The sequence below is a fragment of the Littorina saxatilis genome, linkage group LG16 (assembly GCF_037325665.1).
Source record: "Littorina saxatilis isolate snail1 linkage group LG16, US_GU_Lsax_2.0, whole genome shotgun sequence".
NCBI classification, from domain to species: Eukaryota; Metazoa; Mollusca; class Gastropoda; order Littorinimorpha; family Littorinidae; genus Littorina; species Littorina saxatilis.
In genome coordinates, this window is record NC_090260.1 from 36,587,515 (window position 1) to 36,603,127 (window position 15,613).

The window sequence follows — 15,613 nt, forward strand, 5'->3', positions numbered from 1 at the left end:
ACTGACGTTGTTTCTTCATTCTGTCTTCTCAGTGCATACCACGAGACAAAGTCTGCAACGGATGGGATGACTGCTCGTCTTCGTCCCAAGCGGATGAGCTGGGATGCACATATAGGTTTAACTATCTGCAATTTTGGTCCGTTTATGACGGACCAAAGTATACATATCCAATTCTTCCTGTTTTTCTGAATGTCGCTGGCTCCAGATTTATTCTGAGTGCAATGCGTGCAGATACAGGTGGTGTGAAGTTCTGCCCAGAAACACACGTTCGGTGTCCGAATAACGGGAACTGCTTGCCGGTGTATTTCCGTTGTAACGGTGTGTTTGACTGCGTGCATCACGAGGATGAAACTGCCTGTGACAGGATTACGTGCCCGGGGTTTTATCGCTGCAGGGGGTCCGCTGTCTGCCTGCATCCCCGCAGCGTGTGTGACGGCGCCCCTCAGTGCCCGCTGCATGACGACGAGCTGTTGTGTGACTTGAGCTGCCCGCCAAACTGTGTCTGTCGGGGACTGGCCTTTTACTGCGGGCAGAGGTTTGCTGTGGGGGAGTATGAAGGGCTTCGCTATCTGGACGCCGCGGGCAGTGGACTCACCCCCTCTGACGTCAAAGGGTCTCCTCTTCTGATCTTCCTGAGTCTGGCAGAGTGTGGTCTTTCCAGCCTGGACGGTCTGGCTCTGCCAAACCTCCTTGATCTTGACCTCAGTCGAAACAACCTGACGTCACTGAACAGTTTGGTGTTGGACGGAGTGCCCCAGGTGAGGAAGGTGGTCTTGTCAGGCAACGTGTTCTTACGAGTATTGGACAGCGGTCAGGGACGACACGATCGCCTGTCAGAGCTGGACCTGTCTGATGTATTCATGCCACGGCTTAACGCCTCTGTGTTGACCTCCTTCCCTGGACTACGGCACCTCAACCTCTCTGGCAGCCAGGTAGAGCGAGTCCTCGATGACGGTTTCCAGCAGCTGAAGGAGCTGCGTGTCGTTGACCTGCGCGGCTGTCCCGTGAGCCACCTGCCCCAGGTGATGTTTCAGGGTCTGAGGTCACTGCAGGCTGTGTACGCGGACTCCTTCAGGCTGTGCTGTCCCGCCCTGCTGCCTACAGACTTCAACGTTCACAAGTGTACCGCGCCCTTCGAGGAGGTCTCATCCTGTGACGACTTGCTGGGCTCTGAAGCCTACAGCGCAGTGACATTTGTCATCGCTGTTGTGACCCTGATTGGAAACGGCTGTAGTTTTGTCTTCCGACTGTTTGTGAGTAAGAGCAAAAGCAAGCTCGGGTTTGGAGTTTTCGTGACGCACCTGTCTCTGTCTGACTTTCTTATGGGGGTGTACCTGATATTCCTCGGGGTGGCTGACCGGACGTACAAGGGCAGGTACCTGTGGAACGACATATGGTGGAGAAACAGCTCTGCGTGTAAAGTGGCGGGCTTCCTGTCGCTGCTGTCCAGCGAGGTGTCCGCCTTCATCATGTGCCTCATCACTCTGGACCGCTTCCTGGTACTGCAATTCCCCCTAAGTAGGATACACTTTGGTCTCAGGTCAGCGCACCTGGCGTCATGCATGGCTTGGCTGGCAGGTGTGATACTGGCGGCCGTCCCACTGCTGCCTATGACGTCACACTGGCGATTCTACGTTGTCTCCAGCATTTGCGTCCCACTGCCAATCACACAAAAGGAATTTGCAGGTAGTTGGTACTCCTTCGGCATCGTTATCGTCCTCAACTTTGTGCTCTTCCTTTTCGTCTGCTGCGGGCAGCTGGTCATCTACTGGTCAGTGCAAGCCAACGCCATGTCTGCGGCCGCCACCAGCACCACGAGGAAAACTCAGGATCTGACCATCGCGCGACGCCTGGTGGCTGTGGCCATGTCGGACTTCTTGTGCTGGTTCCCTATCGGGCTGCTGGGTCTGCTGGCGTCTCGCGGGGTTCCAATCCCTGGTGAGGTCAACGTGGCCATGGCGCTCTTGGTGCTGCCGCTCAACTCGGCGCTCAACCCTTTCCTCTACACGGTCAACGTGCTGTTGGAGCGCAGGAGGCTTGCCCGTGAAGAGCGACTGAGGAAGCTGATCCTGTCGCAGCTTAGCGCCAAAAGCTAGAGTAGTGATACAGAACTTGAGGATAGCTCCTGTTGGCTGAGCATAGTGCTAAAACCTAGAGCAACGCCTTCACGAAATCTGCTCCTCCCTTGATTAAAGCCCAAGTCTGTCTCAAATGGTTTACAGAACGATTTAAATCTTCTCATAAAAGAAAAGCAGTTCTAACCTTATCGAACACATTTGCAATACTATTTAAAAACATTAAACGACACAGTTCGCTTGAATGGCTATTTAGCTCGCGTAAACCACACACCTGTTTTCGTGGTTTATCTAACCCCTGAGCCATCGTGAACCCGTGTGATCCACTTTCCTTTTTTTCAAAATTTAGTAGTCAGTTTGTGATTTCAATGCGACTCGCTGTATCTGCAATAGCACGTTATTGTGTATCTCTGAATCGAAACCGCAACAAACGGCTGCGAGTCACACGAACTGAGCGGTGGCGGTTGACCGTTCAAAGAAACTGGCGACATGCAGAACATTCGTCTGCTAAACACGTTTTGCGGGACACGCTTCCGGGCTACCTTTTTTAAAACTTTCAAAACTTCGAGTTGTACTGATCTTATCTTGGTGAAAAAATAATTCTTTATGATTGAAGAATGTTTTTGTAACAAGCTGTCAATTTATCATTTAGGTTTTAAAAGTTACGTCTAGACAGAAAGTTCGGCTGGCCACGCAAATATAATTCTTTGAAAATTGCTCGCTCTTTACGGAGGGCATCTAGGATGTTCTCAAGCGGTGAGTGTTTAAACGAAAGGGTGTTTGTACTGTGTGTAAAGGCCTGACAGTATTTGTGATGGTTTACGGGAGGCGTACTGTGTGTAAAAGCCTGACAGTATCTGTGGTGGTTTACGGGAGGCTTACTGTGTGTAAAAACCTGACAGTATCTGTGATGGTTTACGGGAGGCTTACTGTGTGTAAAAACCTGACAGTATCTGTGATGGTTTACGGGAGGCTTACTGTGTGTAAAAGCCTGACAGTATCTGTGATGGTTTACGGGAGGCTTACTGTGTGTAAAAGCCTGACAGTATCTGTGATGGTTTACGGGAGGCTTACTGTGTGTAAAAGCCTGACAGTGTCTGTGATGGTTTACGGGAGGCGTACTGTGTGTAAAAGCCTGACAGTGTCTGTGATGGTTTACGGGAAGCTGAGTGTGCCTTTAAAGCAAAAGCCTTACTTTTATGAAAATTCCTCTTGTTGGGATCAGTGAAAACAAATCAGACCAGAACCTTCTTTAAAATTCCTTTTGTCTCAGGTCAGTGATACAAGTTCGAGCAATGTCTGCATAAAAACTCCTCTTGGCTCGAGTTAGTGATACAAGCTAGGGCAGTATATTTATTGAAACTCTTCTTGGCTGAAGTTAGTGATAAAAGCTAGGGCAATATATTATTAAATATATTATTGAAACTCTTCTTGGCTCAAATTAGTGCTAAAAGCTCGGGCAATATATTATTGAAACTCTTCTTGGCTCAAGTTAGTGATAAAAGCTAGGGATATATATTATTGAAACTCTTCTTGGCTCAAGTTAGTGATAAAAGCTAGGGCAATATATTATTGAAACTCTTCTTGGCTCAAGTTAGTAATAAAAGCTAGAGCAATATATTATTGAAACTCTTCTTGGCTCAAGTTAGTGATAAAAGCTAGGGCAATATATTTATTAAAACTCTTCTTGGCTCAAGTTAGTGATAAAAACTAGGGCAATATATTTATTGAAACTTTTCTTGGCTCAAATTAGTAATAAAAGCTAGGGCAATATATTTATGAAAACTATTCTTGGCTCAAATTAGTGATAAAAGCTGAATAAATACCTCCGTGAACACCTCTCTAGATTCACGTTAGTAATAATAGTGCTAGATATATATCCTGTAGGGTGCTCCACTTCTCTCGGAGTATCTTTGATTTTCAAGCTTGCCTGAAACTTGTTATTTGAAAAGATTTTCTGTTTTTTGTTTTATCCAAAAGTATATCTTCTGCAACAAAGCCTTGGCTGTAAGTTATTGGCTGTTTTATTCAAGCAAGTAATCTATCCTTGTTGTGGTTGCTGTTGCTGTGGCGGTTGCTTTAACGTTTAGTCAATGTTGACCAAATGTATTGCGGTGGACTGGGAATCCAGATGAGGTGATGTGTGTGTGTGTATGTGTGTGTGCGCGCATGTGTGTACGCATATGTGTGTGTGTGTGTGTGTGTGTGTGTGTGTGTGTGTGTGTGTATGTGTGTGTAGCAATGCGCTGAAAACTACGATACAGATCTTAACTTTACATGTGAGTGTTTCCAAGACAATTCAAATTTTTTTTCTATTTTTTACAGAAATATCTTGATGACTTCTTATTCGGCTTTTAAAAATCTGAGGAGGCACTGTCTCGACCTTATCAAGATCATTGACATTTTTGTCAAACAACCTTGAACGCGGTCCAAGCTATGGGATTGCAGCTTGGGAGTTTAACAATGTTCAAATGGTGATTGTAGATGATTAATCCCAGCGAAGCTGGAGGTATCACACGAACACCATACTGTAATCGACTTGAGAAATGTTCATGCCGATAATACGTGATAAAGAAGTCTTCTTTTTTTCTTTGCCAAGCACATCATTGTGGGGCTTTTAATCAATAACATGCATCCGTCTGCAATGTATCATCATTCATCCATCAACATTTATAATAAATATGTAAATGGCAAGTATACAAGACATATATCTATATATATACAACATTAGGACATAACAGACAGACGGACATATAACATACTGTTCGCCTACAAGTAAGGCCGGAGCTTAATATAACATGCAGATTACAATACTTGACATTATGGACGTATTACCTGCTTAATAATAATACAGTCAGTTAATAATACCGTCAAACAAAAAACAAACAAACAAACAAACAAAAATCAAAACAAAAACACATATATATACACAAATCATCACATCTCTGCACAACCTAGCGTACTACCTAACCAACTCTTCCTATGGGGACCATAATTCTACAAATTTGGTAATGTTACCAGAATTGAAACTGGAATAATTATTTTTCTATTTCAAATCTGTATTTCAAATTTCTTAAAAATATTTCTAACAGTGGCCTTGTCTCTTGTAACTTACTCTTATAGATATAAAACTTTGCAAACAAAATGATAAAATCCAAAACCACATCTACCTTAACATTGTTCATACACCCAAACAAAATAAATTCTTCTGTAAAAAGAACATTTGCGCCGTAAATACCACTTCTGTTTAACAAATCTTCCAAATCCGTACAAAATTTCCGACTAAGCGGGCAGTACCAAAATATATGGGAAATTGTTTCATTTTCAATTTTACAAAAGGCACAAAGGGGACTGTCAAGAATCTTTTGAACAAATAACCGGCTAGCAACACCAAGAATGCGGTGAAGCAATCTGGTCTGGAACCATCTTAACTGTGTGTCCTTAGTTGTTTTAAAACACTTAACAATTTTCAAATGGTGATTGTAGATGATTAATCCCAGCGAAGCTGGAGGTATCCCACGAACACCATACTGTAATCGACTTGAGAAATGTTCATGCCGATAATACATGATAAAGAAGGATTCTTTGTGCACAAACTCAGGCTACAAGGCGAGTCACTTCATATGTCACTAGCCCGCCAGAAAATTCACTAGCCCGGTATATATATACAAAGAGAGAAGGACTACCAAACACAAAATGAAACTTCTTCGCAAGAAAACAAGCTAGTTATCGGCATGAAACAAAATGTGGTCCATATTAGGAGCCCTTCCCCTACGATTACCGGTGCAATACGTAAAAAGTATTCCACGAAAAATGTACTCCCAAGTAAAAATCTCGTTACGCAATTTTTACTCCGAGTACACCTGTCCTACGAGCAAAGAACTCCCCAGGGAATAAAAAAAGTACTCCCGCCACGAAGATTTTACTCCACAAAATTGTACTCCGAGTGAAAATCTCGCGGTGAACCTTCTTCTTGCACGACGTGTTCATTTAAACACACACGCGATAGTGGAATTTTGCTCTTCCGGAATGTCGCTAAAATGGGATGTCGCCAAAATTGGATGTTGCTAAAATGGGATATCGCGCAAACGGAATGTCGCGCTAGTGGAATGTCGCGCTTCTTGAATGTCGCTAAAATGGGATGTTGCACCAGTGGAGTGTCGCTAACGCAATGTCGCTTGTGGAATGTCGCCAAAAAGGAATGTCGAGCTAACGAAATGTCGCGCTAGTGGAATGTCGCCAAAAAGGGATGTCGAGCTAACGAAATGTCGCGCTACCCCTCCCTTCACCCCTTCCTCCACCCTACTCCTTTTCCCGGGACTGACTAAAGGCAAGGACGTTTGGCGTCAGGGGAATAACATTTTCGTACGAAATTTATACTCGGAGTAAAACTGTCGTGGGGAGTAATTTGCTCGTGCTACACCGGCTGTGTGAGAGGAAAAAATGTATTTTTTACAAGTAAAATGACTATTTCTAAGAATACTCACCTCAATTTAACTAATAGGAGTTACCTTACTTACGAGTGCTAGACTGAGAAGCGTCCTATGTTACCAGTACTGGACTGTAAACAAGGTCGCTAACTCTAGATTTCCGTCGGTATACCATTTAGGGGAGTAGTCTCCCCTTGTCGGTAGTACCTCTCTGCGCATGTGCCAATGCCCATAATCCCGAGTTTCAATTCGAAGCTATTAAATCAATAGCGGGGTTGGTGGGAGGGTCTCTGGTTAAATTGAGGTGAGTATTCTTAGAAATAGTCATTTTACTTGTAAAAAATACATATTTCTTTCGAATACATCACCTCAATTTAACTAATAGGAGAATAGATAACAGGCTGGAGGGTTGACTTTCGATCGGTAATCTAGTGTCACCTCACCCGACTCAGCCCATTTGTCCGGAATCCCCCCTGTAAAATCGGGGGAAGAAAAGGATAGATCATCGGACTGAGAAGCAAGAAATCCTGAGTCGGGCGAGTGTCAAGTTGCATTGTTGCCACTGTGTCAACTTGCTCCAGAAAGGGACAATCGAAAGAAAGTCCCACCTGTCAATGTAGAGCTGGTTTCTACTCGATGGTCGTTACTATTCCTCTGATCACTTTGTTTTTGGCTCACGTAAGTGTAGCCTATGCGATCGTAACTTTGTCTGTCTGTGCGTGCGTGCGTGCGTGCGTGCGTCTGTGCGTGTGTATGTCTGTGGTAGAAACTCTAACATTTGAAGACGTCACATTACATTGACGCACATTATGACGTAAGAGGGTTAGACGTCACGCGAAGGAAGTACTGACAGTCTCGGTCATTATTATTTTGAGCGCGCCGAGACTAGTTGGCAGTCGAGTGTCCTTGTAAGTAGGCTACATGCAGACAGACAGATCTAGATCTAGTGTCTCGCTTTCTTGCACAGTTTCACCTATGCTCTTTCTGTGTGTGTGTGTGTGTGTGTGTGTGTGTGTGTGTGTGTGTGTGTGTGTGTGTGTGTGTGTGTGTGTGTGTGTGTGTGTGTGTGTGTGTGTGTGTGTGTGACGGAGTGATTGAGTTTGTGTTACTGTTTGTCGATTTCTTACGTGAGCCTTGATGGCTTCGCCTCTTGTTATCAATGTTGGGTTATGGTTATGACTTGCCATATGCGCCTTGAGCGACCCAACTCCCCAGCAACGTAAAGTTCTGCAGGCGGATCAGGTGAACGACCTAAAAGATGAGGAATGGTCAGAGATAACAATTCCTCTAATACCTTGAACTTATCACCAAGGTGCGTCTCTGCGACTGATCCTCCATTTAAGGGAGATTGACAGAGTTTTCAGAAATCCTGTAGAATTCTGGTCTGAGGCACCACTTTCCATGGCAAACAATTGTGCCAGTCGCATGAATGAATATATATATATCCTCTCTGAATTTACCTCTCTAATGAGGATGGTAGGCACAGATACCAGTGTAAATTCAGGCTGACTTAGCTGTCCCTCCTGCGTGACAGGAAGTAAGCGCAAGTGCGCTCAGCAGTACGGTCACTGTCTGCACCTTTCCTGTGCCTGTCTCAACGCATGTGGGGGCTATAAGCCTACCCTTAATGGTTATAGGTACCATTTGTCCTAGAATAGCCAGTGAAAGACAGCCAGCTGTATTGCCTTTACCCAAGGGGAAAACCTGCTTATTACTTTGAAATTCCACACTTATAGCGTGAGGGCGTCCCCAGTAACCATGGGCATCTCTGAGCCCTTATTGGCTGAATGACCGCTCTCCTCTTACTCAAGAGGGTGCCATGCCTAGCATGCAACTCACTGAGAGGTCCCATTTGTGATTTCAGCAGGACCGTCTTCTGGCTTGATCAGCCAGGTCCTTGATCTAGGTTTTCTGTAAAACATGGTTGTAGGTGTCAACTGCTGGGTTGTCTGCCCAGTATAGGTTTTGTGGGTTCTGGGACACTCCAGATTTCTGTAGAGCTCATAAGTTCTTGGACGACTATGCAGTGATGTTCTCAGGCCTATGGCCGGAGGTGCACTATCTTGGGCTGATGCATAGTTCTGCCCCCTGGTAGTTGAACTCGCAAAGAGGTCTATTTTGTGATCTCAGTAGTACTTCTGCCTGGATCACCCAAGTCTATATCTGGATTTTTAGTAGGCGTGGCTGTGGGTGGCAAGTGTTGCGTTGTCTGAACAGCATAGCTTTGTGAGTTCTGGGGCACTTCAGCTGTTTGTGGAGTTGAGCTCTAGGGTGACTATGCAGAGTTGTTCTCAGGCCCCTGCCTGAGGCAGGAGGTGTACTCTCTTGGTCTGATGCATAGTTCTGACTTGACAAAGGTCTTAGTCAGCACCCGAGTTGCCATGTTTCTCACCCAAAAACAACACATAGCCGTAGACTGCATGAGAGCGGGTGAGATAGGCTGGTGTAGTATTCCTGGCTCCAGCTAGGATCTCACTGTGTCTCTACCTCCAGCTCTTTGAGCGAGGGAGAAAGGCTGGTGTGGTATTCCTGGCTCCAGCTAGGATCTCACTGTGTCTCTACCTCCAGCTCTTTGAGCGAGGGAGAAAGGCTGGTGTGGTATTCCTGGCTCCAGCTAGGATCTCACTGTGTCTCTACCTCAAGCTCTTATAGTGACACAACTTATACTCACCCAATAACCAGGCATCTGAGAGTCTACATATGGATGGGATGGACACTTTCACCCACTGTCAGAGGTATTGCCTCACTCTTTATGCCTTTAGGTGGAGGAATACCTCTAGGTCTTATCTCTGTGTTCCAGGGATCTTAGAGCGCCAGTTGTGGGAGGCAAACGGAGCTTGTCCAATCCAAGGGTCGGGTGGAAGGGGTAGCTGAGCCTTCCCAATCCAAGAGTGTCTGTGGCCGTACCCAATACCCATATAGGCAGAGGAAGCTCTTCTTGTTCCAGGAAACTTAGACTCAATGATGGAGGGACGAATGGTTTTACCCAGTCCATGATGTCTGGCAGCACTAATTAATCCGCATTTTTCTTTCTTTCCTTATTTGGTGTTTAACGTCGTTTTCAACCACGAAGGTTATATCGCGACGGATTAATCCGCATGGGCTGAGAGGTCCTCCTTGATCTTTGAAATATGGCCCATGGATCTCATAGTGCGGAAGGCTGGCCAGACCTCAGACAATCTCCCAGTGTCCTTCCTGGATAGTCCGTAGAAAACGGGCGGAGTCACCTCGGGAGACCTTCCCTCTTTAGTCAAGTCTGTCCGTCTCTGAAGCATGACGTAGGTTGAGTGCTGTCCCTGTTGAAGGGTTTTGCCATGACTTGGTCCAAGGATGATCTCCATGAGGTTTTGTAGCCTAAGGACTGCCTGACCCTGGGGTAGGTTGTCATTCAAAAGCTGCTGATCATCTCAGGGGCACCTGCCCAATGATCTTAAACGGGTGCCGGACATCTTCTGTGGAGTGTCGACTGTACAATCTGGCATTTCTATCATCATCACCTGGCTGAGGCGGGTGTCAGATGGCATTCGGGAAGAAGGGGCCTCTCTTACAAGTTGTTACGCTGGGTCCGTCCACATGTCATGAAAGCATTCTGCACTTGACGTTCTCAGGGCACTTCTTCCCCCGTCCCTGCGTTATCTCCAACAGCTCCCCGCCTTGTGATGTAGCCAGACCATGCTCACCCGTGTTGCCCGACGCTGGCATGGCAAGATTTTGGGGCCTGTTACCCTGTTGAACAAGCTCCACTCCAAGTGTGAGTGATCTTCAGAGTAGTTTCCTCAGGCAAATGTCTCGTGACACTTTGATTCCTCTTATCTTGGTCCGCCGTGTCCGTCCTGTGGCTGTGTATTCGAAGGAGACATCTAGAGACCCGGAGAGCTTGCAGTATGCATGGAAACTGATGTGACTACCATACCTGTCCACCGCTGTTTGACTGGTGATCTGAATGCAGATTGCAGGTGCCATCTTGTTACTGGTAGGGCGGCTCCCCGCTGTGAAGGTTGTAGCCTCTACCCATTGGCTCTCCATTCCAGTTGATGAAGATAACTAGGAGGCTCTGGGCATTCTCCTCACACTCCCGGACTTCTGTGTAGCCGGGCACTGCTGAATATGGTCAGGCGTGAAGTGTTGGTCTAGTTCCAAGAGCGTTAAGCATTATGTCTTCCTCAGTCCGTCAGGAGGTGGTAGACAGGCCAAAGGGGGCGGGAGCTTCTGGTGCTGATGCATCGCTACAGAGAGTTTGTAGCACTGAACACTGGTAGTCAATATGTTTGAAACCACCATCATGATGGGGATCCCTGGCAAAGATAGTGGTGGGAGGGGCCCAGTCCTGTCAACAGCCGTGTTGTCAACAGTCGTGTTTTGGGGTCACCTCAAGAGAGAAGTTGCAGGTGAGGCTGTAGCCCCTTCAGGGAGATTCTACTCATGTTTCGCCCAGTGGACGTCTTGCCTGACAGCTGGAGGGTCTGTCATAAGCTGTCGCAATGATCCTGGGAGTTATCAGGGCAAAAAGGAAGTCTGTCCTGTGCCTTCTGGAGGAAATCCCCCAGAGCGCCCGACATTGTCTGTTTGATAATGTCTACTTATATATAAATACATGTCAAAATGACTTAACTCCCCCTCATACCGATAACGGCATGGTTGTGCCAAGAGTTTATCCAGTACTTTCTCATGAGAGTAGCCGCTCCGCCTAGGAGGCAGAGTTAATTGTGTGTTGTAACAACATCCGTTTAGCAAATATGGTATATTTTCCATAATATGGAATGATAAACATTGTATCCCTTGTATGAACCTGACTAGAGCCAGTGTTATTTATGGGCGGCCTCTTATTGTCAGGTCCTGTTGTCTACTTCTGAGAACCTCGTCATAGGATTAGGTGATAACAGTAGAGATGTGGCCTTGTTAAAGGTCAAAGGCTTAGGTTTTGCCTACGAACCAGGAATAAGTAGAGGCAAGAAAACATTATAGGAAGCTCACCTGTCAGTATTATTCAGAGCCTTGCTCGATCTTGCATGTTGTGAAAACTCAGCTGAGTGTAATACTCATGTGTTAACAACCAAGTTTATTCATGCCCCTAAGGCATGGTTTCAACTGTATATTATTCATAACATGCCCTTCAAAGTGTAATGTACATTAATTGATGTGCACTGGAACAGAACAGAAGTATATATGTGCCGTCTGTTCTATTTGAATTTGAAGAATTGTCTCCTGGCACTGTGGTATCAACAGATTTTAGCTGAGTGTAAATCTCAAAGTATAAACACTTGAGTTTATCCATACGTTTAATCAAGCCTTTACCACTCAGATAGCTGATTTAAACACTCTCCATGAAAATGGAATTTGTAAGATCAGCTGACTTCTTGATACCCTATGCCAAGAAAAAGGATTAATCCCAATAAAGATGTCGCAACATGTGTTTGCATACACTTTAATTCTTCCTATTCATTTGTAAAACTTTTTTTTTCATAATGTGTATGTATGCACGCATACAAGTTAATCAAGTTAAAGTTGGTAAGAAAGAATTCTTTATCCAATTTGAAGAAGTACCACCACGTGGTCTCTGCTGAGTCCTCCATGATCATGTGATAAAAATACCAAAACCATAGTCTGCCAATCGCAGAAAAACATCGTTTCCCAGAAACATAGGAGAGATAATTACTTGCCTTTCTCTGAGAGTAAAGGCAGAAACATAGGAGAGAGAATTACTTGCCTTTCTCTCTGGCACTGTGCCAAGGGACTTGAAAACTGCAGTAGTTAAACCTTTGATCAAGAAACCATCTCTGGATAAAAATCAGTTGAAAAACTATATAGGCCTGTTTCCAACTTGCCATTCATTTCTAAAATTCTGGAAAAAGTAGTGCTTAGTCAGCTTCTCTCCCACCTTGAAACCAACAACTTCTGCAACTCTCTTCAGTCAGCGTATAGGGCTGGCCACAGCACCGAGACTGTTTTGCTTCGTGTTGTGAATGACATCCTTTCTGCTCTGGATAATGATGACCTATCAGTTCTGCTTCTCTTGGATAACTCAGCTGCGTTCGATACGATCGATCACTCTGTTCTGCTCTCTCGTCTCGAATCTGTTTTTGGCGTTCACTCTACCGCTCTTCACTGGTTTAGTTCATATCTACGGGGCCGTAGTCAGTATGTGTCTGTCAATAATCTCTCATCTCCTCCATCTCCTCTCTGTTTCGGCGTTCCCCAGGGATCAGTTCTAGGCCCAGTTTTATTTGTACTATACACCACTCCTCTCTCTGCCGTCATCAAGCAACACGCAGTCAATCACTACCTCTTTGCAGACGACACACAACTCCAACAAGCATGCAAGCCTACAGAAATCCAAGCGGTGACGCACACTCTCCAAAACTGCACTTCAGATATTAAATCATGGATGACAAACAACATGCTCAAGTTAAATGATGACAAGACTGAATTTCTTCTTTTCTCTGGAGCTTCCTCTTCGACCACTTCCCTTCCAGCCTCCATCACAGTAGGTTCTAGTGACATTTCTCTCTCTGATAGTGCTAGGAATCTTGGGTTCATCATGGACTCCCACCTCTCAATGAAACAACACATCAAAAAAGTCTGTCAGACATGTTACTTTGAGATCAGAAGAATAGGTTCCATAAGAAAATTTCTCACTGTTGATGCCACTAAAACTCTCGTTACATCCTGCATTCTGTCCAGATTAGATTACTGCAACTCCCTTCTCATAGGCTGCCCTGACTCCACTCTCCAACCCTTGCAAAAAGTACAACACTCTGCTGCACGTCTCATTTTCAGAGCACAGCATCGACAACCCTGCACTCCTCTCATGAAAGAACTTCACTGGCTTCCTGTATCTGAACGTATTAGGTATAAAGCTGCCTGCTTCTGCTACAATATCATCTCTGAATCGGCACCTGCCTATCTTTCTGAACTGATCTCCCTCTACACTCCCTCTCGCACCCTTCGTTCTTCTGAAAATGCTCGACTTCTCCGTCAAGGTCGCTTTAAACGCAAGGCTCATGGCTTCCGCACGTTTTCGTATTATGGACCTCAGTTATGGAATTCACTCTCCTTTCAATTACGTCACTCTCCATCCTTTTCATCTTTTAAGTCCAATTTGAAAACTCACTTGTTCCAACAACATTACGGATAGTTCCTTAGTATAGAGTCTGGGGATGTGAGATGTGCATGATGTGTTGTTTGAATCTGACAGTGATTGTATGAATTTTGTATACATGTATTGTTGTCACGCGCTTTGAACTTCTGATAAGGCGCTTTATAAATGCCCGTTATTATTATTTAAGTTATTGAGACATCCCAGTGCACTAAGGGATTTATAGAGCAAATCGAGAAAATTCATTATTGAACGAAGCGCATAGCGCTGAGTTCAATAATTATTTTCGAGATTTGCTCTATAAATCCCTTAGTGCACTGGGATTGTTTCAATAACGATATTGTCAGTACCGCCATAGAAAAAAGAAGATTCCAAACGCACATTTTGCAATGCGCATTTGAATAGGCATAACTGTGTGGTCAGGTCGTGCACAGTAAAGATCTACTTTTGTGTGGGGTGTCTCAAGTGTGTCGTGCTTTCGTCACACGCATTTTAATTTCTGTTGGTAAATTCCAGTGTAGCGTTAATCTGAACAGTGATGATCTTTCAGAGAGACCTCATTTGAACTCGGAGAAAGGCTCTTCATTATTTGCGATTCGAAACCTCCAGTCGAGCTTCGACGGATTCACTATGCGGAGTGACTCCCCTTGAATTGACTCAAAGCGGGACTCGACGGTTCGCACATTTTCAAAACAAATGTGGCATATTTCTCGAGTTCTATCTTCACTCATCGGGGATATATGAACGGTAAGAATGCTCTGAACCCTACACGTATTATATCCCCATCGTTTTTTCGTTCACATTTGCCCAACATGTTGATTTGCTGAGCGGGGTTAATGTCGTCTGCTAGGCTACCTGCCAACCTGGGCAATGGAACGACTGCAGTCTGCACTGAGTCTGTACGCATGAGGCAGGCTGCTAATAAATCTTATATATGGTAAGAACGTTCTGAACCTTACACGTTTTCGATTACGATTGTTCTTGCTTTGAAATAATAATTCTGAAACCATTCATTTACTGAACTGATGTAGTCGTATTTCTGTGTTGTCTGCTACAGAGTCGATCGAGTCAGTCTTCCAAACTGGTCTTGCTGGTACGTTATCGGAATAACACTTGTGTTTTCTGTTAGCCGCTGGGAATTGTATACTAACTCATCATTTGGTAATGTGGATGATATTAAGCTACATGCCACTAACACGGCATATGAGAAGAATCTATGCAATTCGGCGAAAATTAGATGAAACACAGCGGCTTCTATTTTTTTTAGATCACTGGCACTGGCACAGGCACATGCAATCTGTCAGAAAAAAAACCCACTTCTGCTTTAATTGAGAAGCAGGGAATTTATGGTCATTTGGTATTGTGGAGAATATAAGCTACATGTCATTAATTAATTCTGAGGATGAGAGCACGTACAGTCTTGCTTAGGCAAAGGGCGCAAGAATACGCTCTGTGGAAAAGTTAGCGCACTCCAAGAGTGCGCTAACAGTTTTAGCGCATCGCCATTAGCCAATCAACTGGTTCACATCAGTCATGTGACACCAGTACTTACTGACAATTATTATTATTATTTTTATTATTATTATTAAAGGAAGTTCCCTCCGTAACACTCCCGGAGGCGCATATCTCAATCTCAGCGTTTGCTTTTCTTTCCAAGCGGGCGAGGTTTGTTGTTGTTATTCTTCGATACAACCTCTTTCAGTTCTATCAGCGTTCAAGCGTACTGCGTTCCGTAGCTACGCTGCCCGCGAAAGTCATAGCAGTTTGTAATGACCGAGGTATTCATACGCAGTATGTAACCTTCGCGGGCGCTCGGTACTTTGTACGCGGTATCCCATAAGCCTAAACATTCGGATCGGAAATGCTCGCGCTTCCGGTTGGGATAACGCACATGGCAAACCTCGCTGTAGTCAATATAAATGCCGTTAAAACGCAAAACACGTCCGGGTAATTGCAAAGTTGAAGGTCTTGTTCGTATTCCTACATTGATATGTAGGGTGACCTGCCGTTGC

The 15,613-nt window shown here is 44.9% G+C and overlaps 1 protein-coding gene across 1 annotated transcript; it reads left to right on the top strand.

Annotated features, from left to right (window-relative positions):
- The first annotated feature begins 221 nt into the window (after positions 1-221).
- LOC138949977 (G-protein coupled receptor GRL101-like) lies at positions 222-2,143 on the top strand. The gene has a single exon (XM_070321759.1). The coding sequence runs from the start codon at positions 222-224 to the stop codon at positions 2,094-2,096; it is 1,875 nt and encodes a 624-aa protein (XP_070177860.1). The 3' UTR covers positions 2,097-2,143.
- Positions 2,144-15,613: the final 13,470 nt, after the last annotated feature.

What these genes read in the sequence shown, in the direction of transcription:
- LOC138949977 (XM_070321759.1), top strand. Translation starts at nt 222, where the DNA reads ATGCGTGCAGATACAGGTGGTGTGAAGTTCTGCCCAGAAACACACGTT.